The 27,795-nt window shown below is 41.8% G+C and overlaps 1 protein-coding gene across 2 annotated transcripts; it reads right to left on the bottom strand.

Moving 5' to 3' along the window:
• Nucleotides 1-387: 387 nt before the first annotated feature.
• Nucleotides 388-3,522, bottom strand: LOC123152609 (putative F-box/LRR-repeat protein At3g28410). 2 transcript variants are annotated; one of them, XM_044572111.1, is made up of 5 exons: nucleotides 3,378-3,515; nucleotides 2,889-3,039; nucleotides 1,366-2,202; nucleotides 1,077-1,235; nucleotides 388-958 (listed from the first exon to the last, which is right to left on the bottom strand). In XM_044572111.1, the coding sequence occupies exons 2-5, from the start codon at nucleotides 2,991-2,993 to the stop codon at nucleotides 809-811; spliced, it is 1,251 nt and encodes a 416-aa protein (XP_044428046.1). In that variant the 5' UTR covers nucleotides 2,994-3,039; nucleotides 3,378-3,515; the 3' UTR covers nucleotides 388-808. The 2 variants fall into 2 exon arrangements, with proteins under 2 accessions (XP_044428046.1, XP_044428045.1); XM_044572110.1 differs by having other exon boundaries at nucleotides 389-958; nucleotides 2,889-3,522.
• Nucleotides 3,523-27,795: the final 24,273 nt, after the last annotated feature.

Here is a 27,795-nt window from a genome sequence, read left to right as displayed (position 1 = left end):
ACCTTCGGTCCAAACGATTGCACCTGAATTAGAAGAAAAACATGCAAATAAAGATGTCGTCTTCAGCTACAGAGCAACCCGGGGGTCTTGCTTCTTGGTACCCTGTGGCCACGGTTTCACCTATTTTACGTGTGCAATCAGGTATATCAGGAGGTCCGACTAGATGAAGTTCTACAATTGTCACTGACTTGTGAGCCTGGTTCAGAAGCCACCGAACCCTGAACTTCAACATCTTGTTTAAGCATCACACATAACATTGAGGAACTCTCTTTCTGAATCTTATTTGGTTGAGAATTCTTAGTTTCAGACTTTCAGTTAGTCTGATCAGAATCCTCGACAAATGCAAGCTTTCGTAGTTCGTACTATGGAACAAGTGCAAGTGGCATGCTACTGAAGAAAGTACTATGGAACAAGTTGTTGTTCTTGCACCTGTTATCGAAGTTGTAACTCTGTCGCAGTAAAGGTATATGCCTCTCTTTTCCTCTCTCAAAAATAAAACTAAAAACTACACATCTGTTCTTTGCGGTTCAATTTGAACGGCAAAAACGTCTTACATTTAGGAACAGAGATAGTAATGCTATGCTTATGTAACTCTTCACTGTTGGTGTCTTGTCTTCTTCGTTTCCCAATTGGCCCGACTCTTTGTTATAGTTACAATAGGTGTTGCTTTTCCGCTGTTTATTTTGTGACAAAATCCTTTTGTTTTGATCCGCATCTTCATCCTAATTTCATTTGGTCCTAAATGTAGGGTATTGCTTCCTGAAGCGACTCGCAGGAGATTATGAGCCTGGTTCATAAGCCACCGAACCTAGACTTTGAAATCTTTCTTATTTTTAGCATCACACCCCTGTCGCCCATCCTGTCCATATTGGCTATCGACCCGCTGCATCGCCTTCTCGACGACGCGCACGGGCGCCCTCGATCCACTGCCAGGGAGGGCTACGAGACTAAAAAGTTGCTGTTGTGAACCACATAACATAGATTAAGAGCTTCATACAAATGGTATGCCCAGAGGATAAAGGAGAAAGCAAAAACAACAAAAAGCACGTACAAGCAAACTTAAGACTGTAACTCACATGCAAATTGAACACTTCAAGAGAGGGAGTTAGTTCCAATAGAGAAGCCAAACGAAGAATCCCACTTGAACAACCTGGATCTCCGTCCACCAAAACCTCTATACTGAGATGCCTCAGATTAATAAAATCACACCGGCTGTCTGTCATGAACTGTCGTGCCTGGAAATAAATATAAATATTAATGAGCACCAGGTTCTAAAGTTGCAAGAAGCTGGTGCAGTAACAGAGAAACAGACATAGCTATTGTCTTAGTTATAATTACTCAGAAAGTGCTCAAAATGAAACCAACCTCATTTTCGATATGAATTCTAAGGGAGATTTCCTCCACATTAGACATAGCCCGAACAAGATGACTAAAAGTGTAGTCTAGATTGTCAGAATCTGATAATACTTCAATTTTTGCCTTTGTCAGCTTGTGGAATTTGCCAAGCACAATCGGCACATCCTGCTCTGAATAATTGAATACTGTGAGATTTGGTGCATGCAGTTCCATGCTTTGTAGGCTGCAATTCTGAATACAAGCATACTGCAGGTGGTCTAGTGGCTCAGACATGGTGAAGGAAGGCATGAAACAGTCTGTTAGACTTAACCACTCAAGGACAGCACAGTGTGGGAGCATGCAATGGAGGCCCTTCGATACATAAACCCTATGCAATTTGAGTGATCGAAGGTTTGCAAAGCCACAGAAATTCAGAGCTGGCCTTAGGCACACTAAGACAAGTCGGAGAGACAGCACACATGAGCTGTTTCGATCATCAAAAAGATGCAGAGGGAAGTTGTAGACATCGTCCGGGCATTTGGGTGGAGGGCGTAGATCAAGAACAACGTTCTTTGCCTTCGATAGAACAGCAAAACTGAGCCATCCATCAAGATCATCACCGTGTTCTTCAGAGAGTCCATAATTCACCTTAAACTTGTTCACAGCAGTACAGTAGTGATCCTTCAGGATATCATTGACACTAGTAACAAATTCTTGGTCCCCCTTGTCCTTGCCATCAAACAATTTTTCAACACTGAAGATTAGATCTGGGTGGTACCTCCAGACATGTCTCCACCCACTCGACAGTGTGCTTATCTGCACCACCTCCTTTAGAGGCAAGCGCGATAGTATCTTTTGTATCACATCCTGAAGAATATAGTATAGATGAGAAAATAGTGCTTTGAATAATAGAATGCTCAGCGAATGAAAATCGTGCGAGAACAGAATCGGCATCGTTCTTTTACCCCTAAAATATACATGTTCTACAAAAAAAAAAATCTGATAGAAATTGCCTAGGTGCAGTTTTCCTAAACTACTTGTTCTTAAAACCACACATTAAAAGAAGTCTAAAGTTAATGATATTTGGATGAAAAACGATCATCATCCGTACTACCATTGAGTTTCTTCAAAAAAAATTGACGCATGAGTTTCTTAAATTTTGGGTATGTCATTCCATTTTACCGTGCAGATCATATCAATCTGTTGGTTTTCATTTATTCAAGGGCCACGAGATTTTGGAGGTCAAATCAATGCCTTGCAGGTGACTGCCGTTTACTGATCCAAGGGCACCTTCATAAAAACAATTTTGCATATTTAATTCTTGCTTCAGCATGCGCGCTATGGGCCTTTTAAGTTTCATAATGTTAATTTTGAGAGTATTCTTGAGCATATCCAGGGTGCTGGCGTGTGCGATCGTTAAAAACTTTCACAAGAATAGGAAAGAAAATCGAGGAGTCTCTGTAACTTAACAGCGAATAATACTAAGGATTCCTGCCTTTTCCTTAGCAATGTCATTTGTTGACCTAGTGTATGTACCACAGGAAAAGCCATACCTCGGGGAGATTGTCCAGACGCGTCTTGGGCCTGCTGTTGTGGCGTCGGAGCTTGAATCTACGTGCTTCTTGGGGGCTCATCTCCATAACCCATCTCTTGCCCATTTGATTTTCAGATCACTGACCAGTGACCGCTGTGATGTTCCCCAATCTGCAACAGGGTAGCTTATACAGGATAGATGTGTAGCTTATACAAGGAGGGAAAACCTAAAACTCCCAGGGAAGGATGAGTTTAATTAAAGCAGGACTCAAGGAGTGCACTTTATCTCTCCCTCGAACCGATTACACCGCAGCTGGCTGCCTATATAGTACGTTCCAGATTCCTCTCCGATTCGGAGAAGGAAGCGCAGATCTACTATTACGGAACGACGCCGGAATAGGTCAAACTAGAGGACACTGGAGGGAAGGGGGGAGAATAGCACAGGAGGTCAAACTAGAGAGATGGCCGGGCGCGACGGACGGAACGTCCACCAGCAAGCGGGAACAGACCTGGATGCGGCAGGCGGAACGGTGGCTCGCGCGCCGGGCGGTTGAGCGGTGGACGGCAAGATGCAGCGGCGCGCGGCGGCGGCGGGGTAATTTCCTTCTCTTTTTTTTTAAACATGTGGCGGGGTCATTTCTCTTTTTTCTGGGGAGCAGCACAGGGAAAATAGGCAAATTTCGCCAAGGAAAAATGACAGGTGGGTCCAAATCGCGAAAAGAAAAAGAAAACTTAAAAACAGGCAATAAATCCACTTGTTCATGCAAGCTACTAGAGTTGATGTTGTTGCGCGTGTTATCGATGTTCTGAACCTTGTGTTCTCTGTTTAGGCGGTGCATCGAGGGTGTTTAGGCGGTATGTGGGCCCTGTTTTGGGTATGGTCGGTTCTTTTTTTTTTGAAACGAGGCAAAAGATTTGCCATTTTCATTGATTAAGAAGAAGAGGGCTTGACTTGTGGCGTGCGGGGCCTCTTTTATCCTAGGTGTCGCTGGTTCCTTCTGCTCTGGCGTTTCTCTGGCGTCGCTTCCGTGTTTCGATGTGCGTGGGGAGATTTGTCGGCAGTGGCGCGCTCCTTCGTTTGGTGTGCTCCTTCTCTCGGTCAGTCGGCGGCATGGTGGGTGCTTCTCTCGCGCCCTCTTCTTTCCCGTCGACAATCGATTTTCTGCTGGTTCCTTTCGGGTGCCGCCGCTGGTGCGCAGGTTAGGGTTTGATCGGTGTTCTGTGGCCGGCAGTGCTGTGTTATGCGGGCTAGGGTTTCGCCGATCTGTGGGTTGTGGCCGGGTATGATGATTTGGGCGCTAGGTCTCGTGGGCTGTCATGGCCGCTGTGTTGTAGCATGGACAGAGATGGGAGCAACTAGTTAACGAGCACTCCTTCAGAAGCCTCGCAACGATCAGCGTCACTTGGCGCGCTCTCAGCCATTCGCCATATGTCGCGCTCTGGACGCTCCCTTCGGATTTTGTTTTTTTATTTTTCCGCACGCGCTTTCGGCTTTTTAAACGGGTTTTTTCGGGTTTTTTTGACGTTTTGGTTTTCCCCCGGTTTTTCTTAACTTTTCCATCAAAAAATCGAAAAAAAATTGCGCGAAAAAAACACGTTTTCTTTTTTTTTCCTTTCGCGAAAGTCACGGTTTTTATTCCGCGAGAGGCACGGTTGTGCTTTATCGAGAGTCACGGCCGTGCCTTTCGGAAACGAAAAAAACACGTTTTCTGTTTTTTTCTTTCGCGAGAGTCACGGTTTTGCTTCCGCGAGAGGCACGGTCGTACTTTCGCGAGAGTCACGGCCGTGCCTCTCGGAAAGTGAAAAACAAAACACGTTTTCTGTTTTTTTTTTCTTTCGTGAGAGTCATGGTTTTGCTTCCGCGAGAGGCACGGTTGTGCTTACGCGAAAGTCACGGCCGTGCCTCTCGAAAGGGAAAAAAATACGCGTTTTCTATTTTTTTTTCTTTCGCGAGAGTCACGGTTTTGCTTTCGCGAGAGTCACGGCCGTGCCTCTCGGAAACGGAAAAAAACACGTTTTCTGTTTTTTTTTCTTTCACGAGAGTCACGGTTTTGCTTCCACGAGAGGCACGGTTGTGCTTACGCGAAAGTCACGGTCGTGCCTCTCGGAAAGGGAAAAAAAATACACGTTTTCTGTTTTTGTTCTTTCGCGAGAGTCACGGTTTTGCTTTCGTGAAAGGCACGGTTGTGCTTTCGCAAGAGTCACGGCCGTGCCTCTCGGAAACGAAAAAAAAAAACACGTTTTCTGTTTTTTTTCCTTTCACGAGAGTTACGGTTTTGCTTCCACGAGAGGCACGGGCGTGCCTCTTTCAGAAAGGGGAAAAAACCGTGCTCCTGGTTCGGTTTTTTCGCCCAACTTTTCTTCCGGTTTTTTCGTGAAAAAAATGTTCATCAAAACCTATCAACATGGGATCTAGTTTTGAAGATCTCGACGCGAGGAATCCAATGGTGAAAACGGTTCGAGATTTGGACGCACGGTATAAGAGATAAAACGTTTTGAATAAATGGATCTATGAAAAAAGAGAAAACTTTCAGGTTGGGACAAGTGGCGCGCTGCATGTCGCAATCTAGCAAAGTGGAGTGTTCTTTGCAATGAGTACTCCTTAATTAGTGATTTCGGGTATTGACCCCTGTGGGGCGTCCTGCTGTGCTTTCTTCCTATGGCTGTTGTGTTCGTGTGGATGGAGGTACCCATGTTGGAGTTAGAGTGGATTTAAGATTGGCCGGCCGGGTTGATTGGGATTAAGATTGACCGACCAATCCTAACCATGCCAAATTTTGTACTTGGTAGTGGTTCTTCGGCACCGAGGCAACTCTGGTCGACTAGACTACATACTTTTCATATTCAAGTTTTGTCTTCTTCATCCTGTAGCTAACCCCAAATGGCCGATTCTCTCATGATGCATGTATGAACGGGGATCCCTAAATTGGTGCTTCGGTATCGAATTATTGATGCTTATAAATAGGTTTATAATATTCATCCATTGCTCAGAACAAAAAATATGTATAAATTTATGATACTACAATTTTGAAGGATGACTTTGTGACCAAATTCATACTACAAGAAATGACCGAAACGAGCTATTATCAACATGGTTGACGCTAGCAAGGATAGTGATGACGGGCGTGTATCGTGAACCGAGTTTTGCTGCATAATTGTTATGCATTGTAGCATGTCCGTGCTCCGGCATTTAAGAGATAAACAACTACTCTCCTGATACAGGCCTATAACTATTAATTTTCTCAAAAATTGTTTACCCGTTCATAGTATGCAAGAAATAATGATATGATTTCTATGCCTTGGATTTCTTTGCAACTGAATTGGGCCTTTGAGCGATTTAGTTTACTCAAATCAGTTCATGTTGTCAACTATTTAGATCATAACATGTGTATAGACTTCACTGATCAAGGTACCTCTATATCTCCTTCAGGGTCTCCTTCAGATGTGCGTCTCGGTCTCCTTCACGTGTTAAAGAAAGGCATTGAAGTTGACATCAGTTGGTATCTGAATTATTCAGTATTTTAGATAATATGATGGAATAGTGTGGCTCAAAATAAGGAACTGACAAGGAAAAGGGTTGCCTACAAGAAATAAAATGAGCTACAAAATAAGAAGAACAAATAAAAATGGCCAGTGGTATTTGAACTTCTAGAATTCTCTTCTGCTTTTTTTTTTTGAGGAACTGCTTTGCTTTGTGGATTATGTTTCCTGATGTATTTGTTTTTCTTCACATGGTCTTTGAATCCCCCATGTCTATTGAACATGCATTTTCTTTCGGCTAGCTTCAGTTCTCTAGCTAGGAGAAAGATGTAAGCTACTGGTGAATATCACAACTTCACGAGCACAAAAAGTTTGGACTATATTATTTTCAAATTTTCTTCACCTCCAAGTGAACTGTTCTACTTATGTCTTTTTGGACTGTTTTTATTTTCATTGTGCTGTGAACATTTCAAATTTTGATATGAACCCACTAGAGTATTACGTGCAGTCTGAGGTTGATGAGGATTGACTTCCCTTCTTTGTTTAGAGCTCTAATTATCTGATGATTTCATGGAAATATTTTTTTACTCGCTTCACAATAATTTATTGCCTTCTTATTGGTTATTGTAAAACAAAATTATGTTAGTACTAAAATTGTTCTTGCAAAGTTTTTGATTCAAGGTGCAGGTCTATTCTTTCTTGATCATCGTTTCTTTATGTTTTCATTGCGTGCCTTTCTGTTGGGGTCTTTTCCCTAACAGCTTCAAGCATGGATGGAGGCTAACAAAGACAGAGGTTGGTAAACCTGGTGGAATTTCCTGAAGAAAATCGGCTGAGTGCATGAAGGTCTGAATATCTACGACTATAAAAGTATATATGTTTTCATGTCCTTCTCTTTTTCATGTCGTTCTCTGTATACGTATATGATCAGAAGTATGCATCATTTTATGATTTTCTACATACAAGCTTACTCCTGTCTTGAATCATTACCCCAGAACACAACAATAATCCTTTTGTGTGCATATAGAAAGAAGCATGATCCTGCTTATATATGACCTGTTGGTTTTGGACTTTGTTCTTTTGCATGCATATATAAGAAATCTGTTGCTTGCACATATCTCTAAATATACTAAGCTCCCTAGAACGGGAGGTCTTTGGTGCATCGTACTAGATTGGACGTGTGGATCTCGGTTGTAAGAGAACATTCGTTGTTCCAGTCGCTTAGATCAAGCCATTGGGTGTGTGGCATGCGGGTAGATTTCTCTAGGTCATGTGTCACATGTACAGCCGCAACACTGGTTCACACTCGCGTATCATGTGACAGTGAATATCATAAATGCAGAAACGCAAGAACCACACAGCCTCTCACCTCTCTTGCACTAAAATTTCATGTCCAGTAAAAAAAAAGGATCAAGCTAGCCACACTACTGGCCTATGAAAACAAACACCACACTGTACAACAAACATCGACTATAATGAAATGATTAAAAAACCTACACAATAAACGTGACAACGAAATCGGCGCAGTGAAGCGCGCATCAAGTTCTAGTCTGTATGTATGCTGCAACTCATATATGTATCGCACAGTTTCTGCCGGTTCCGAACTTTTTAGCCTGAACTTAGAGCATTTACAGCCGGACATTGAAATCCGGCCCGTCAAACGCCCACAGACGCGTCTGCGGACACTGACCCGGCATGCCTCAGTTAGCCACTTTGCATCCGTCTTTCTCATATTTCATCCTTTAGATCCATACAAAACATGCAAAAGTAATCCTACATACTACATCTACGTACTACCCTAGCTACTCTTGGTCGTCGGAAATGTCCACGGCGACGGTGCCGGGCGCCGGCTAGACGGGCGGGTATGAGGGCTTCGGCTCATCCTCCTACACGGCCCGCCGGAGCTGCGCCACGCGGCGTCACCAGTCCGATGAAGGAGACGAGTTTGGGACCGCCGAGTTTTGAGGGCGTTTCTGGCTGGGACCCCTTCGTCAGTCCGACGTGCTCGGCGCGCCCGGACGCCCCATATCCGCCCCATATTTGGTTGGATATGGGGGGTGCCGGTCAGCCCGGGCGTTTGAGGACCGTCTGAGAGGCCCGTCTAGGTTAAAAAAATCGTGACCGGGCAGTGACCGAGCGGCCTGCTCGGGCGTCTGAGACGGGTTTGAGGGGTCCAATTGTAGATGCTCTTAGAGCTTATCTCATGGTCCTGGTCAATTTTGATTCATGGGCCATTACAAAATGTGTGCATCCTAGCTATGCAGATGTCGGGTGTGCTCATTGTGTTTGTATCCTCTTGATGCTTCATTTTGAGTCAATAAAATTCACCCTTTATCGAAAAAAAAACTACAAACATTTGGTAGTGACTTGGTTCAGTTCTATGGGATTCTGAGCTTGTGATCCATTTAGTTTTAGGCATGTTGTGTCGCTATGATGTTGTGAGTTGGTTGCATTCCCAAAAAAAAAGAGTTGGTTGCGCTCACATTTGTTTCTGTATGATATGAATCAACTCTGAAACAGTTTGGTGAGGTTTGCTCTGTACTCTCGTTTGAGCCAACTTAAGCAAGTATATGTGGAACAACCTATCTTAAGCATCGGCAACTTTGCCACATTACTTGCCCTTCTGACTTATATGACTTAAAAGAATGGTCTCTCTTTTCCTCTCTCGAAAACAAAAATTAGAAAACTAATTCTTAAGTGTTTAAAAATTCTTGTAGGTGCTTCTGAAACTCTTGTTCTCTGTTTCCTGATTGGCCCCATGCTTTGTCATAATAGGGTGTTGCATTGTTTATTCACTGCTTTTCGATTATCTATTCTATGACGAAATCCTTCTATTTTGGTCCTTATCTTCATCCCATTTCCATTTGGTCCAAACTGTAGGGTACTGCTTCCTGAAGCAACTCGGAGGAGGTTATGACGCAGAGCATGAAATAGCTCGGAGTGATGATGCAAGTCGCCGCGAAACAGAACCAAGATGCCGTCTTCAGCTACATAGAAACACAGGAGCAACCTGGGTCCAGCATGTGCTCTTGGACACGACCCGGGGTTGCTTCTTGGTTCTTAATCTCCTGTTTCACCTGTTTTACGTGTGCAAGGAGGTATGTCAGGATATCCAATAAGATGAAGTTCTACAATTCTCATTGACTTATGAACTTGGTTCATAAGCCATCTTTTGACGCTCAAAAGTGACACAATCGTTAAAGGTAGCTTAAGCTATATCAAAATTAATTCAAACTTATGATTGGAAGTCATCATTGTATGACCCTTTTCAGAAAGATCAAGATGAATATGAAGATGGCCCAAAACGGAGCTCGGAAGCAAAAGTTACGACAACAACGCAATGTATGTTGACGGCACGTTATGGCAAGGCAGAAAACCCAACTAAGATGACGTCAAATGGTAAAGTGTTCAACACGGAAAAGTTTGGTATCATCGAACGAACGATTTTGATAGTTGGATCATCCCAATCCGATGTCATATGCAACCTATAGAGACAAAATAAGGTCAGAGACAGAAGATGCAGAGTCACTTCGGACATACCGAGTAGATTTGGCTTGATAAGACCGAGTGAATGTCAGAAAATCTGTCATGAGGCAATCGGTTCACTCGGTGAGATCGACCGAAACAACTCAAAGGTTTCGAATGGAATAGAAAAGAGTGCAGAGAGTTGACCACTTTCACTTGGTGAGACCCAATGAAACCACTAGGAGGCTCCAAATGGATCCGCAAAATTGCAAAAGATTCTTTTCCAAGTTAGGTTAGGGTTTTAGATGTTTCGAACGGAATTTTTAGTTCTTTTCTTGTACGGAAAGGAAAGTCCAACAGCCACATGAATAGACGAGAGGTGACAGCAGACTAAACAACACACAATAGACAAATCAATATACTACTTTTTATCATAATTTTTACGTCTCTCCTTCGTTATTTCTCTCTTGTTCTTGGTTCGTTCTCCGTCTTAGGGAGCAGCAATCCTCGAGGCTCTAAGGGCAAGCGAATCGACCTAGGGAAGTCCATAGCCGCCACGCGTCCCGACGGAGTCCCTCCCGGACGTATGGGACTTCTAGTCTATAAAAGTGCCCGTCAGATTGCCTGTGTTCCTCGCTTCTAGCAGGTTCTCCTTCGGTGTGAGCGAACACACTTTTTGACGACTCCGTTGGGGGCGAAATGTCAAGAATCATTGGCAATCATGTATAATCTCCCTAAGCCCTCATAAGTTGATGTTGATAACATCGTTAAGCTCGATCTTGATGAATTACCGAAGGAACATCGCCAAGCCTATGAAGCGCACAAAAAGCAGCGGGGGGGGAGGCTTATGAGGCGCTTGAGAAGCAGTGTGATGAGGAGGATTTGGATTCTTTTCTTGCAAATTTCAAAAAGGACCTTCAACGCAACATCACTCCGGTCGGAGACATCAAATTCCCTCCCCTTGATGACAAACTAGATGAAATCACGATGAGTAAAGTTTTTTTCTAATGAGCAACTTGCGGGGCATACACGCTCATAACATTAAGAACTAAATCCCCAACTACTAGTTTGACCCAGATAATCCGATGCCTACTTCATTTCTATTTGCAGCCACCCCATTGTATCACAACATGAAGCCGATATACTCCACCCCTACACCTTGTGTTCCCTCCATTTGGTTTATTGTAAGCAAAGGATATCAACACCTTCCTCACCGCTGTATCAGCTAGCTCCCAAATTTTACATGTCAGGGACCCTATGTTCTTGCTACCTAAGCGGATCCTCCTAAGCTTGGCTAGCTTCCTTACCCTTCGCACTCGTCGAGTCAAACGTGAACACTCTTGCTCATTTTCCACTACACCCAGGCATCGATATACACTACTAGGGAAAATCCTAGCAGTAGGGCGGGTTTTTGGCCTAGCAGTAGCGTGTGTGACCGCGCTACTGCTACGGCACTATAGCTAAAGGTTAGCGGTAGGATTGGTTTACCTGCGCTACTGCTATATCTATTCAGTAGTAGCGCTTCCTGTAAAAGGCACTACTGGTAATTACTAGTAGCGTGTCTCACTGCCTGTGCTACTACTATTATTTCAAATTTTATTTCTTTTTTATTTTATGTCGTATTCATACACCTTTATACAGTAGCAAGTTTTCATACAGTACCAGTTTAGAGATTGGTTTTACATTATAATGAGTTATTAAATCACTAGGTGAAAGAACCGCGGATTAGTTTCAAATGGATAGATCCTAAGTGATCAAGTGAAACTCATCATCATCATCATCATATTAATATAAAAACTCTTGCATCATATCATCACCAACAACACTAGCTAATAATCATCATAGTCATTACCACCAACACTATTTAATCATCATACTCATAGTGTAGCTATCTAATTACCACCAACACTAGCTAATAATAATCATCATAGTCCTTACCACCAACACTAGCTATTTAATTATCATAGTCATAGTGTAGCACATCATCATCTTCTAACTCATTCTAGCTAGCTAATCACTCCTACTACTCTCTCTCTCTCTCTCTCTCTCTCTCTCTCTCTCTCTCTCGGGTAAAATAGCATAGAACATGTGTAGCACTCCTGCTTCATCATATTGGAGCATGTGGATGAACCTGTCTCCTAACTGTGGGCCGCACTTCTGATTGCTGCCCCCTAGTACTTCTCTGCTGCGATCCTTCACAATTTTGCTCCAGTCTGTGACTATTAAGACTTGCTCGCTTCAAGAAATCTTAAATGCACTAAAGTGCAATGTAGGATGTCTTGGTCCAATGAGGCACAACTATCATTGGGAGTCTCTGTTGAAGAACATCGCCGTAACATACTTAGCAATGAAGTTTAGCTTAAAAAATAATATATGCAAAAGATGCACTGAGGACAAATAGTAAAAATCTTACCATCTTTCCTAAATAGATGTGACCGTAGTTCAAAGTGGTCGCATGTTTTGAGTACTAATATTTCAAAGTCTAGGAAAATAATCTGTCTTGACATTATTAAGATCCTCAAGCCATGAAACATAATGACTTATCTCCTCGCAGTTTAGTTCAGCCCCAGGACAGTAGTAGGTCATGTCTACCAAGCGTCGGACATGTTTGCTTGAATGGAAATAAGCTGTCAATAGGAATTAGTTGTCAACTATTATTGAATAAACAATATAGAAGACATAAATATGGTTGAGAAACTCACATAATGGTAGAACCGGAGGCATCTACACATCGATCCAGATATCGATATTACCTTCAACTTCATCTTCCGGACGAATATCAAATGTGATAAGCATATCAGGCTCAAATGCATAAGCCTTGCATAGTGCTCTCCAATTTTTTGCATTCAAAATAGGTGTAGGTGTCTGCATTGCATAATTTTACGGCAAAAGTATAACCATACTCGGTCCTCAAGTGAACTCTCTTTACCTCCATACTTTTCATAGTACTGAAACGAATCTTAACCAAGACATACATTCTTGCATGGCAGGGGATACACTAGTAGAATAGTAAAAAAATTAAAATTATAAGTTGAAGCAAAAGAAGCAGAAGTCATGCTTAATTACGAAAAAAGACTTGTCATTGTGACTTACTGTATCCACTTCGAAGGTCTCATCCAGCTTGATGCTGAAGCGCTTACCATCAACTAGGTGAGGCTGTCACACAGGTCGCGCTTGTCTTCGCAGTATTCGCACATACCGAAATCCTTTTCGTCGTTAGACATTTCCTATGTTCATAGTTGAAACATTAATTATAAGTCGATCGAAGGCAATTATCAGGAAACTCAACACATAGATCACTATTACTCAATATGCAACGGGTTGACTTTAGGTCTGTCGAGTCTTCCTTCCTAAACTCTCATCTCACATATATGGTGGGCACTCCCTCTCTGATATTGCGACCATTGGTGATGGTCGCTACTCCTCCTTTCCCTAGTGCACTACAAATATCTAGCACAAAGAAAAGAAAGAGAAGCGACCCCCACAACAACAGTCGACATTCTTCTTCTCTCATATATGGTGGATACTCCCTCACCGATTTTCGACCGTCGATGATGGTCGCTACTCCTTCTTCCCCTAGTGCATAACAAAGGTCTAGCACAAAGAGAAGAAGGAGAAGTGACCCCCCATGACAACAGTCGGCATTCTTCTTCTCTCATATATGGTGGAGACTCTCCCTCGCCGATTTTTTTACTGTCATGTATGGAGCCCCGACTGACTTAAAGTCAACTCGAAATGTCATTTAATTCTCTTTCTAGCAAATCCGAGGAACTCAATATTTCCTACATATTTTAGCACAAGTCATGCTTAAATTCACGGAAAAATTCGGCATGACCTTTGCTAAAATAGGACATATCGAGCGCATGAAATTTGCCGGAATGGAAATGATCAACTGTTGGGGAATGTAACATGCAATTTCAAAAAAATTCTACGATCACGCAAGATCTATCTAGGAGATGCATAGCAATGAGTCAGGGAGAGTGTGTCCACGTACCCTCGTAGAACGAAAGCGGAAGCATTAGGTTAATGCGGTTGATGTAGTCGAACATCTTCATGATCCAACAGATCCAAGAATACCGAACGTACGACACCTCTGTGTTTAGCACACGTTCAGCTCGATGACGTCCCTCGAACTCCTCATCCAGTAGAGGGTTGAGGGAGAGTTTCGTCAGCACGACGACGTGACAACGGTGATGGTGATGTGATCCGCGCAGGGCTTCGCCTAAGCACTATGATGCTATGACCGGAGGAGTAAACTGTGGAGGGGGGCACCACACACGGCTAAGAAACAACTGTTGTGCCTTTGGGGTGCCCCCTGCCCATGTATATAAAGGAAGGGGGAGGAGGAGGCCGGCCCAAGGGGGCACGCCAAGAGGGGGGGGGGTCCTACTAGGACTCCATTCCTAGTAGGATTTGGCCCCCCTCCTTCCTTCCACCAAAGAGGGGAAAGGGGAAAGGGGGGAGAGCGATAAGGAAAGGGGGCCGCGCCCCCACCCCTTGTCCAATTTGGATTGGGCTTGGGGGGGCACCTCCTGTGGCGGCCTCCCTCTCTCCTTTATGTCCCAATAGGCCCATTAACTTTCCGGGGGCGGGGGGGGGGGGGGGTTCGGTAACCTCTTGGTACTCCGAAAAATCCCCGATCTTCTTCGGAACCATTCTGGTGTCTGTATATAACCTTTCAATATATCAATCTTTACCCCTCGACTATTTCGAGACTCCTCGTCATGTCCGTGATCTCATCCGGGACTCCAAACAAACTTCGGTCACCAAAACACATAACTCATAATACAAATCATCATCGAACGTTAAGCGTGCGGACCGTACGGGTTCAAGAACTATGTAGACATGACCGAGACACATCTCCGGTCAATAACCAATAGCGAAACCTAGATGCTCATATTGGCTCCTACATTCTACGAATATCTTTATCGGTCAAACCGCATAACAACATACGTCATTCCCTTTGTCATCGGTATGTTACTTGACCGAGATTCGATCATCGGTATCATCATACCTAGTTCAATCTCGTTACCGGCAAGTCTCTTTACTCGTTCTGTAATGCATCATCCCGCAACTAACTCATTAGTCACATTGCTTGCAAGGATTATAGTGATGTGCATTACCGAGAGGGCCCAGAGATACTTCTCCGATACTCAGAGTGACAAATCCTAATCTCGATCTGTGCCAACCCAACAAACACCTTCGGAGACACCTGTAGAGCATCTTTTATAATCACCCAGTTACGTTGTGACGTTTGATAGCACACAAGGTGTTCCTCCGGTATTCGGGAGTTGCATAATCTCATAGTCAAAGGAATATGTATAAGTCATGAAGAAAGCAATAGCAATAAAACTTAACGATCATTATGCTAAGCTAACAGATGGGTCTTGTCCATCACATCATTCTCCTAATGATGTGATCCCGTTCATCAAATGACAACATATGTCGATGGTTAGGAAACTTAACCATCTTTGATTAACGAGCTAGTCTAGTAGAGGCTTACTAGGGACACTGTGTTTTGTCTATGTATCCACACATGTATCAAGTTTCTGGTTAATACAATTCTAGCATGAATAATAAACATTTGTCATGATATAAGGAAATATAAATAACAACTTTATTATTGCCTCTAGGGCATATTTCCTTCAGTCTCCCACTTGCACTAGAGTAAATAATCTAGTTCACAACACCATGTGATTTAACACCAATAGTTCACATCACCATGTGACCAACACCCAAAGGGTTTACTAGAGTTAATAATCTAGTTCACATGGCCATGTGATTAACACCCAAATAGTACTAATGTGTGATCATGTTTTGCTTGTGAGAAGTTTAGTCAACGGGTCTGCCACATTCAGATCCGTATGTATTTTGCAAATTTCTATGTCTACAATGTTGTGCATGGAGCTACTCTAGCTAATTGCTCCCACTTTTAATATGTATCCAGATTGAGACTCTGAGTCATCCAGATCAGTGTTAAAGCTTGCATCGACGTAACTCTTTACGATGAACTCTTTATCACCTCCATAACCAAGAAATATATTCTTAGTCTTCTAAGGATAATTTTGACCATTGTCTAGTGATATACTCCTGGATCACTATTGTACCCCTTTGCCAAACTCATGGAAAGGTACACAATAGGTCTGGTATACAGTATGGCATACTTTATAGAACCTATGGCTGAGGCATAGGGAATGACTTTCATTCTCCCTCTATCTTCTGCCATGGTCAGGTTTTGAGTCTTACTCAACTTCATACCTTACAACTCAGGCAAGAGCTCCTTCTTTGACTGATCCATTTTGAAATCCTTCAAAATCTTATCAAGGTATGTACTCATCGAAAGTCTTATAAAGCTTTTGATCTATATTTATAGATCTTGATGCCCAATATGTAAGTATCTTCACTGAGGTCTTCCTTTGAAAAACTCCTTTCAAACACTCCTTTATGCTTTCTAGAAAATTCTACATCATTTTCGATCAACAATATGTCATTCACATATACCTGTCAGAAAGGCCGTAGTGCTCCCACTCACTTTCTTGTAAATACAGGCTTCACCGCAAGTCTGTATAAAACTATATGTTGATCAACTCATCAAAGCGTATATTCCAACTCCGAGATGCTTGCACCAGTCCATAGATGGATTGCTGGAGCTTGCACACTTTGATAGCCCCTTTAGGATTGATAAAACCTTCTGGTTGCATCATATACAACTCTTATTTAATAAATCGATTAAGGAATACAGTTTTGACATCCATTTCCCTGATTTCATAAAATGCGGCAATTGCTAACATGACTCGGACAGACTTTTAAGCATCGATACGAGTGAGAAAATCTCATCGTAGTGAACACCTTGAACTTGTCGAAAATCTTTTGCGAAAATTCGAGCTTTGTAGATAGCAACACTACTATCAGCGTCCGTCTTCCACTTGAAGATCCATTTATTCTCAATGGCTCGCCGATCATCGTGCAAGTCAATCAAAGTCCATACTTTGTTCTCATACATGGATCCCATATTAGATTTCATGGCCTCAAGCCAATTCGCGGAATCTGGGCTCATCATCGCTTCCTCATAGTTCGTAGGTTCGTCATGGTCTAGTAACATGACTTCCAGAACAGGATTATCGTACCACTCTGGTGCGGACCGTACTCTGGTTGACCTATGAGGTTCGGTAGTAACTTGATCTGAAGTTTCATGATCATTATCATTAGCTTCCTCACTAATTGGTGTAGGAATCACTGGAACTGATTTTTGTGATGAACTACTTTCCAATTCAGGAAAAAGGTACAATTACCTCATCAAGTTCTACTTTCCTCCCACTCACTTCTTTCGAGAAAAACTCCATCTCTAGAAAGGATCCATTCTTAGCAACAAATATCTTGCCTTTGGATCTATGATAGAAGGTGTACCCAATAGTTTCTTTTGGGTATCCTATGAAGACACACTTCTCCGATTTGGGTTCGAGCTTATCAGTTTGAAACTTTTTCACATAAGCATCGCAACCCTAAACTTTAAGAAACGACAATTTTGGTTTCTTGCCAAACCATAGTTCATACGGTGTCGTCTCAACGTATTTAGATGGTGCCATATTTAACGTGAATGCAGCTGTCTCTAATGCCTTACCCCCAAAACGACAACGGTAAATCGGTAAGAGACATCATAGATCGCACCATATCTAATAAAGTACGGTTACGATGTTCGGACACACCATTATGATGTGGTGTTCCAGGTGGCGTGAGTTGTGATACTATTCCACATTGTTTTAAATGAAGGCCAAAACTCATAACTCAAATATTCCCCTCTGCGATTAGACCGCATAAACTTTATTTTTTTGTTACGATGATTCTCCACTTCACTCTGAAATTTTTTGAACTTTTCAAAATGATTCAGACTTGTGTTTCATTAAGTAGATATACCCATATCTGCTCAAATCAACTATGAAGGTTAGAAAATAGCGATACCCGCCACGAGCCTCAACACTGATCGGACCACATACATCGGTATGTATTATTTCCAATAAGTCAGTGGCTCGCTCCATTGTTCCAGAGAACGGAGTCTTAGTCATCTTGCCCATGAGGCATGGTTCGCAAGCATCAAATGATTCATAATCAAGTGATTCCAAAAGTCCATCCGCATGGAGTTTCTTCATGCGCTTTACACCAATATGACCTAAACGGCAATGCCACAAATATTTTGCACTATAATTATCAACTTTGCATCTTTTGGCATCAATATTATGAATATGTGTATAAACGATACGTCTCCAACATATCTACTTTTCCTAACGCTTTTCCTCTTGTTCTGGACTCTAATTTGCATGATTTGAATGAAACTAACCCCGGACTGACGCTATTTTTAGCAGAACTACCATGGGGTTGTTTTTGTGCAGAAATAAAAGTTCTCGGAATGGAACGAAACTTTGCGAGGATTTTTTATATAATCAATAAGAATTTCTGGAGCCAAGACCTACCGGAGAGGGGCACCTGGGTGGGCAGAACCCACCAGGGTGCGCCCCCTACCCTAGCGCGCCCAGGTGGGTTGTCCTCACCTGGTGGCCCCACAGACCCTGAAACCGACGCTATAAAATCCTATTTTTCCAAAAAAATCAAGGAGAAAGAATTATCGCGATCCACGAGACGGATCCGCCGTCATCTCCTGTTCTTCATTGGGAGGCCAGATCTGGAGTCCGTTTGGGGCTCCGGAGAGGGGATCTTCGTTCTTTGTCATCACCAACCCTTCTCCATCGCCAATTCCATGATGCTCCCCACCAGGAGTGAGTAATTCCTTCGTAGGCTCGCTGGTCGGTGAGGAGTTGGATGAGATTCATCATGTAATCAAGCTAATTTTGTTAGGGCTTGATCCCTAGTATCCACTATGTTCTTAGATTGATGTTGCTATGACTTTGCCATGCTTAATGCTTGTCACTTTGGGCCCGGGTGCCATGATTTCAGGCCTGAACCGTTTATGTTATCACCATTATATCCATGTTCTAGATCCGATCTTGCAAGTTATAGTCACCTACTACGTGTTATGATCCGGCAACCCCGGAGTGACAATAGTCGGGACCACTCCCGGTGATGATCGTAGTATGAGGAGTTCATGTATTCACCATGTGTTAATGCTTTTTTCCGACTCTCTATTAAAAGGAGGCCTTAATATCCCTTAGTTTCCAATATGGACCCCGCTGCCACGGGTGGGTAGGACAAAAGATGTCATGCAAGTTCTTTCCATAAGCATGCATGACTATTTACGGAATACATGCCTACATTATATTGACGAACTGGAGCTAGTGTCGTATCGCCCTAGGTTATAACTGTCTCATGATGAATATCAGCCAACAAGTCACCGATCCAATGCCTACGAATTTATCCTATATTGTACCTGCTAAGTTACTACTGCTATCATCACTATTACACTTGCTACAAAATTACTGCTATCACTGTTACCGTTATCATTACTGCTGCTACTATTATCAAAACTATCATATTACTTTGGTACTGATTACTTGCTGTAGATAATTAATCTCTAGGTGTGGTTGAATTGACAACTCAGCTGCTAATACCTTCAAATATTCTTTGGCTCCCCTTGTGTCGAATCTATAAATTTGGGTTGAATACTCTACCCTCGAAAATTGTTGCGATCCTCTATACTTGTGGGTTATGAAGACCTTTTTTGGCGCCGTTGCCGGGGCCATAGCTATATTTGTTGACTCACCTGGGATTATTATCATATTATCACTATGAAGAATTTGAAGGATGCTAAGACTAAGATATTTCCCTCAAAGACGAGGGGAGGTAAGGAACTGCCATCCAGTTCTGCTTTAGATTCAGCTTCTGTTATAAGTAAACTTGCAACACCACCACATGCTATCAATTCTGATATGTCGCAAGTTATTGATGATGCTACCTCTGTTATGGATAATTCTTATGATGATGCTAGTACATTGCTTAATGATGATGTGCCACTTGGTGACTTTCTTGATAGACAAATTGCTGGAGTTATACAACATGATGTTGTTGAATCTGATGATGAGCTTGAAACTAAAACTCCTGAAACAGCTGCTAGAACTAGCCCTCCTAGATATGAATTGCCTAAGATACCGGAAGGTTATGTTATGAGTGAGGAGACAACTAGAGATATTCTTGCTTGCGGAGATAGAGATGATCTAGAGAAATTATTATGCAAGTATAAAGAAAAATCTCTGAATGCTAGAATGAAATGTGATCCTAAGTTTGCTACTTCACCTATCTTTATTGATGATAAGGATTATGAATTAACTGTCGATCCAGAGTTAATTACTTTGGTTGAATCTGGTCCTTTCCATGGTTATGAAACTGAAACTGGTGTGGCACATCTTACTAAGTTGAATGACATAGCCACCCTTTTTACTCATGATGAGAAAACTCGCTATTACTTTATTCTCAAATTATTTCCTTTCTCATTAAAGGGTGATGCTAAAGCTTGGTGCAATACTCTTGCTCCTTGTTGTGTGTGTAGTCCCCGGGATATGATTTTTTACTTCTCTGAAAAATATTTTCCTACTCATAAGAAACAAGCTGCCTTACAGGAAATATTTAACTTTGCGCAAATTAAAGAAGAGAGTCTCCCACAAGCTTGGGGGAGGCTTTGCCAATTACTTAATGCTTTGCCTGATCATCCTCTTAAGAAAAACGAAATACTTGATATCTTCTATAATGGACTAACCGATGCTTCTAGGGACTTCCTAGATAGTTGTGCTGGTTGTGTTTTCAGGGAGCGAACTATTGGGCAAGCTGAAGAATTATTGAATAACATATTGAAAAATTATGATGATTGGATTCTTCCTGAATCACTGCCTAAACCCACTCTGAAGAAGAGGGGTATATTATATCTCAGTCCTGAAGATATGCAAGAGGCAAAGAAATTTACGAAGGAAAAAGGTATTAAAGCTGAGGATGTTAAAAATTTATCTCCTATTGAAGAAATACATGGGCTTAATACACCACCACTGCCTAAGGTGGTAGAGGTAAATTCTCTTATGAAGTTCAATGATAATGATAATCCTCACAATATGCATCCTAGCCAATGCCTTTATGAGTTTGAAAATTATATTAAAAAACAAGATCACTTCAATGCAAATGTTATGAAACAATTGAAATACAATTCTGATATGATTGCTCGCTTGAGTGACTTGTTATTTATAATATCAAATGATGTTAGAGGTGTTGGAAGGCATGCTTCTATGGTTCAAACTCAGTTAGAACAAGTTGCTAAATCTCAAAAAGAATTGCTTGATGAAATGAATAATAATATGCATGACTTTGTTGTTAGAGTTGCAACTAGAGGAGGTAAAATGACTCAGGAACCACTTTATCTTGAGGGACACCCAAAAAGAATTGAACAAGATTCACAAAGAGCTAACACTGGTGCACCTAGTTCTTCTAGAAGAAAAAGAAAAAGAAAAATGATAGGACTTTTCACACTTCTAGTGAACCTGAAATAGAAAAACCTCCTGATAATGATAATGAAACTTCTATCTCTAATGCTGAAACTCAGTCTGGTAATAAACACTCACCTAGTGATAATGAAAAAGATAACGCTGATGTTCATGAAGACTCACAACCAAGTAATAAAGAACCATACAATGATGTTGAGATAGAACCACCTGTTGATCTTGATAACCCACAACCTAAGAATAAAAGGTATGATAAAAGAGACTTTGTGGCTAGAAAACATGGTAAAGAAAGAGAACCGTGGGTTAAAAAACCTATGCCTTTTCCACCTAAGTCAACTAAAAAGAATGATGATGAAGAATTTGAACGCTTTGTTGAAATGCTGAGGCCATTCTTTTTGCATACTCGCTTGACTGATATCTTGAAAATGCCTCCTTATGCAATGTATATGAAAGACATCATCACTAATAAAAGAAAAATACCGGAAGCTGAAATCTCCACTATGCTTGCTAATTATACTTTTAAAGATGGAGTACCTAAAAAACTTGGAGATCCGAGAATACCAACTATACCTCTCTCCATCAAAAAGAATTATGTGAAAACTGCTTTGTGTGATTTAAGAGCTGGTGTTAGTGTTATGCATTTCTCTTTATATAAAAGACTTGATTTGAATAAACTCACACCTAGTGAAATATCTTTGCAAATGGCTGGTAAATCAACTGCCATACCTATCGGTATATGTGAGGATGTGTCCGTTGTTGTTTCTAATGTTACTATTTGACTGACTTTGTTATACTTGAGATGCCCGAGGATGACAACATGTTGATTATCCTTGGTAGACCCTTCTTGAATACTGCAGTGGCTATTATTGATTGCAATAAAAGCAAGGTCACTTTTCATATTAATGGTAATGAGCATACGGTGCACTTTTCGAAGAAACAATTCCAAGTGAATGGTATTAATGTTATTGAAAAATCTCCGACAATCACTATTGGAAGTTTTCAAATACCTCTACCAAGTGTCAAAAAGAAATATGAAATGCTTATTGTTGGGGACATTCTTATCCCCATTGAGGTAACTTAGTGATTTACGGAAGTTCTTCGGTTTCATGCTAATCGAAAGTGGTTGTTAATAAGACTTGATCAACCTTATTAATGGATCATTTTTGAGCGGTATGAAGTTGATGAATTTAGTAACCACTACCTTTTGTCCCTACTTTTTGTTTTTCTATTTTGATTAGTTAAATAAAATGAAATACCATGTTTTGTCTGTTTTCTGATTTTCCCGTGCAATAAAAAAATGACCCAAAAACAAAAGTTCTCAGAATGCCCTGAAAATTTAATACGATTTTTTTCTGAATATTTCTGAATTTTTGGTGCAAATAACATCACAGGGATGTGCACCAGGTGGGCACAACCCACCTGGGCGCGCCAGGACCCCCAGGCGTGCCCTGGTGGGTTGTGGTCCTCATGTGGGCCCCCTCACTTATCTCTTTACACCGCATCATCACTTACCTCCAGAAAAAATCTCCATTGCTCTCTCTCCCGTGTTCTTGCCCTCAAACCTGCGGATTTCGATCTCTCTGCTCGAAGCTCCGTTTCCGAAACTGTTTCGGGGATTGTTGCTTGGTATGTGACTCCACCATTTGTCCAATTAGTTTTTGTTTTAGTAGTTTATATTTTGAATAATTAGCTACTCTTGGTGTTGCTGTATATGAGCTTGCATGTTGAATTCCTAGAGTTCTAAGTAGTTTGAATGCTTGCTATGGCCTCTATATATCCTTATGAGTAGTTGCTACCAATCTTATAAAGTTTGGTTGATAAATTTTTGTCACTCAAAAATTTTCAGAAAATTGTACGTGAACACGATGAACCTTTTTGGAAGGAGTTCTTCGAGGAGGCGATCCTTGGGGGCATCTTCTAGCGACAGCTCTGCTCGCCGGTCATATGTCGAACCAAGTGAAAGTTCCACACGAGATGTCGCCACCAAAACATGCTTATGGCCTTGTGACGAATATATGATGTGTGTGGGCATTAAGGAGGAATTTGAGCAATATGTTCACAATGCTGGTATCGGTCCCTACATTTCAGATAAGTGCGAACAACGCCACATTCTTACTGAATCGTTTGTCAAAGGATTTAAATTCCACCCCCATGAGTCTAGGGTGTTGTAGATGCTTTATGATAATCCATTTACCATCTCACTAGAAAATTTTGCTTACCACTGCAAACTTCCATTCTTGGGTTGATAACCCACAAGTATAGGAGATCAATTGTAGCCTCTTTCGATAAGTAAGAGTGTCGAACCCAACGAGGAGCTAAAGGTAGAACAAATATTCCCTCAAGTTCTATTGACCACCGATACAACTCTACGCACGCTTGACATTCGCTTTACCTAGAACAAGTGTAAAACTATGAGTACTTTGTAGGTGTTTTTGGATACGTTTGCAAGATAATGAAGAGCACGTAAATAAAAAGTAGGGGCTGTTTAGATAAAGAAACAATAAAGTTAGTATAGTGAGTGTGGAAAAGTGGTGGTAGGAGTTGCAAAATTGTCCCTAAGCAATTGACTACTTTACTAGACCGATAGCAAGTTCTATGTGGGACAGGCCACTGTTAGCATGTCATCCCTGACTTGGAATTCTATGCACTTATGATTTGGACTATTAGCAAGCATCCGCAAGTACTAACGTTCATTAAGGTAAAACCCAACCATAGAATTAAGATATATTGGTCCCCCTTCAATCCCGTATGCATCAATTTCTATGCTAGGTTGAAGCTTCTGTCACTCTTGCCCTCCAATACATAGTCCTATCAACATACAACTAACCCTATGGTGTGATACACGCGCGCGCTCATATGATGGGCACCAAAGGACAGCAACATAACCACAAGCAAATTAAATCAATCATAGCAATTCATCAACCACCGATAGGACAACGAAAATCTACTCAGACATCATAGGATGGCAACACATCATTGGATAATAATATGAAGCGTAAAGCACCATGTTCAAGTAGAGGGTACATCGGGTTGCAGGAGAGTGGACCGCTGTAGATAGAGGGGGAAGGTGATGGAGATGTTGGTGAAGATGGCGGAGGTGTTGGTGTAGATTGCGGTGATGATGATGGCCCCCGGCGGCGTTCCGGCGCCACCGGAAGCGAGGGGGAGAGAGCCCCCCACCTTCTTCTTCTTCCTTGACCTTCTACCTAGATGGGAGAAGGGTTTCCCCTCTGGTCCATGGCCTCCATGGCGGCGGAGGGGCGAGAGCCCCTCCGAGATTGGATATGTCTCTCTGTCTCCCTCTGTTTCTGCGTTCCCTGATTCTGCCCTTTCACCGTTTCTTAAATTCCTGGAGATCCGCAACTCTGATTGGGATGAAATTTTAACACGATCTCTATCCGGATATTAGCTTTCTTGCAGCGAAAGAAGGGTATCAACCGCCTTACGGGGTGACCACGAGGGCCTAGGGCGCGCCCCCTGCCCCGTGGCCCCCTCGGGCATCGTCTCGCGTTGATTTTTCTTCCCAAAAATCACATATATTCCAAAAAAAACTCCATCAGTTTTTATCCCGTTTGGACTTCGTTTGATATGGATTTACTACAAAACAAAAAACATGCAACAAACAGGAACTGACACCGGGCACTGGATCAATATGTTAGTCCCAAAAATAGTATAAAAAGTTGCCAAAAGTATATGAAGGTTGTAAAATATTGGCATGGAACAATCAAAAAATATAGATACGACAGAGACGTATCAGCATCCCCGAGCTTAATTCCTGCTCGTCCTCGAGTAGGTAAATGATAAAAAAGATAATTTTTGATGTGGAATGCTACCTAGCATAATCTTGATCATGTAATCTAATCATGGCATGAATATTAAGACACGAGTGATTCAAAGCAATAGTCTATCATTTGACATTAAGATAATAATACTTCAAGCATACTAATAAAGCAATCATGTCTTTTCAAAATAACATGGCCAAAGAAAGTTATCCCTACAAAATCATATAATCTGGCTATGCTCCATCTTCACCACACAAAATATTCAAATCATGCACAACCCCGATGACAAGCCAAGCAATTGTTTCATACTTTTGATGTTCTCAAACCTTTTCAACTTTCACGCAATACATGAGCGCAAGCCATGGACATAGCACTATGGGTGGAATAGAATATGATGATGGAGGTTTGTGTGACAAGACAAAAAAGGAGAGAGTCTCACATCGACGCGGCTAATCAATGGCCTATGGAGATGCCCATCAATTGATGTCAATGTGAGGAGTAGGGATTGCCATGCAACGGATGCACTAAGAGCTATAAGTGTATGAAAGCTCAAACTAGAAACTAAGTGGGTGTGCATCCAACTTGCTTGCTCATGAAGACCTAGGGCATTTGAGGAAGCCCATCATCGGAATATACAAGCCAAATTCTATAATGAAAATTCCCACTAGTATATGAAAGTGATAACTCAAGAGACTCTCTATATGAAGAACATGGTGCTACTCCGAAGCACAGGTGTGGTAAAAGGATAGTAACATTGCCCCTTCTCTCTTTTTCTCTCATTTTTTTCTTTTTTTTGGACCTTCCTTTTTTTGGCCTTTCTCTTTTTTTTTATTTTTTTTTCGTCCGGAGTCTCATCCCGACTTGTGGGGGAATCATAGTCTCCATCATCCTTTCCTCACTGGGACAATGCTCTAATAATGATGATCATCACACTTTTATTTACTAACAACTCAATATTACAACTCGATGCTACAACAAAGGTATGACTCTATATGATTGCCTCCGGTGGTGTACCGGGATGTGCAATGATCTAGCGTAGCAATGACATCAAAAAATAGACAAGCCATGAAAACATCATGCTAGCAATCTTACGATCATGCAAAGCAATATGACAATAAATGTTCAAGTCATGTATATGATGATGGAAGTTGCATGGCAATATATCTCGAAATGGCTATGGAAATGCCATGATAGGTAGATATGGTGGCTATTTTGAGGAAGATATAAGGAGGTTTATGTGTGATAGAGTGTATCGTATCACGAGGTTTCGATGCACCGGCAAAGTTTGCACCAACTCTCGAGGTGATAAAGGGCAATGCACGGTACCGAAGAGGCTAGCAATGATGGAAGGGTGAGAGTGCGTATAATCCATGGACTCACATTAGTCATAAAGAACTCATATACTTATTGCAAAAGTTTTATTAGCCCTCGAAGCAAAGTACTACTACGCATGCCCCTAGGGGGATAGATTGGTAGGAAAAGACCATCGCTCGTCCCCGACCGCCACTCATAAGGAAGACAATCAATAAATACATCATGCTCCAACTTCGTTACATAACGGTTCAACATACGTTCATGCTACGGGACTTGCAAACCTCAACACAAGTATTTCTAAATTTCACAATTACTCAACTAGCACGACTCTAATATCACCACCTTTATATCACAAAACTATGGCAAGGAATCAAACATATCATATTCAGTGATCTACAAGTTTTATGTCGGATTTATGACTAACCATATGAATGACCAATTCCTGTCATCTCTCTAAATAGATATAAGTGAAGCAAGAGAGTTTAATTCTTTCTACAAAAGATATGCCCACGCTCTAACAAATATAAGTGAAGCAAAAGAGCATTCTACAAATGGCGGTTTTCTATGTGAAGAGAAACAGGCAATCCAAACTTCAAATGATATAAGCGAAGCACATGAAGCATTCTATAAAGCCATACTCAAAAGATATAAGTGAAGTGCAATGAGCATTCTATAAATCAACCAAGGACTATCTCATACCAGCATGGTGCATAAAAGAAAAATGAAAACTAAATGCAAAAGACGCTCCAAGATTGCACATATCGCATGAACGAAACGAATCCGAAAACATACCGATATTTGTTGAAGAAAGATGGGATGTCTTTGATACATCTCCAACGTTTCTATAATTTTTGATTGCTCCATGCTATTATATTATCTATTTTGGATGTCAATGGGCTTTATTTTACACTTTCATATCATTTTTGGGACTAACCTACTAACCGGAAGCCCAACCCAAATTGATGTTTTTTTTGCCTATTTTAGGGTTTCGAAGAAAAGGAATATCAAACGGAGCCCAAACAGAATGAAACCTTCGGGAACGTGATTTTCTCAACAAATGTGATCCAGGAGACTTGGAGTGGTCGTCAAGAAACAATGGAGGAAGCCACGAGACAGGGGGCGCGCCTACCCCCTAGGCGCGCCCTCCACCCTTGTGGGCCCCCCGTTGCTCCACCGATGTACTTCTTCCTCCTATATATATATCCACATACCCCCCAAACATCCAAGAGCACCATGAAAACCTAATTCCACCGCCGCAACCTTCTGTACCCGACAGATCCCATCTTGGGGCCTTTTCCGAAGCTCCGTCGGAGGGGGCATTGATCACGAAGGGCCTCTACATCAACTCCATGGCCTCTCCGGTGATGTGTGAGTAGTTTACTTCAGACCTACGGGTCCATAGTTATTAGCTAGATGTCTTCTTCTCTCTCTTTGGATCTAAATACAAAGTTCTC

The sequence above is a fragment of the Triticum aestivum genome, chromosome 7A, assembly GCF_018294505.1.
Source record: "Triticum aestivum cultivar Chinese Spring chromosome 7A, IWGSC CS RefSeq v2.1, whole genome shotgun sequence".
Lineage (NCBI taxonomy): Eukaryota > Viridiplantae > Streptophyta > Magnoliopsida > Poales > Poaceae > Triticum > Triticum aestivum.
Note: the sequence above shows the minus strand (reverse complement) of the source record. Positions and strands in the feature narration are given on the sequence as shown.

What these genes read in the sequence shown, in the direction of transcription:
- LOC123152609 (XM_044572110.1), bottom strand. Translation starts at nt 2,993, where the DNA reads ATGGGCAAGAGATGGGTTATGGAGATGAGCCCCCAAGAAGCACGTAGA. An exon ending in GTCTGGACAATCTCCCCGAG is followed by an intron (nt 2,203 to 2,888) that starts GTATGGCTTTTC and finishes TATATTCTTCAG; the next exon opens with GATGTGATACAAAAGATACT. An exon ending in TTGAAGTGTTCAATTTGCAT is followed by an intron (nt 959 to 1,076) that starts GTGAGTTACAGT and finishes GGTTCACAACAG; the next exon opens with CAACTTTTTAGTCTCGTAGC.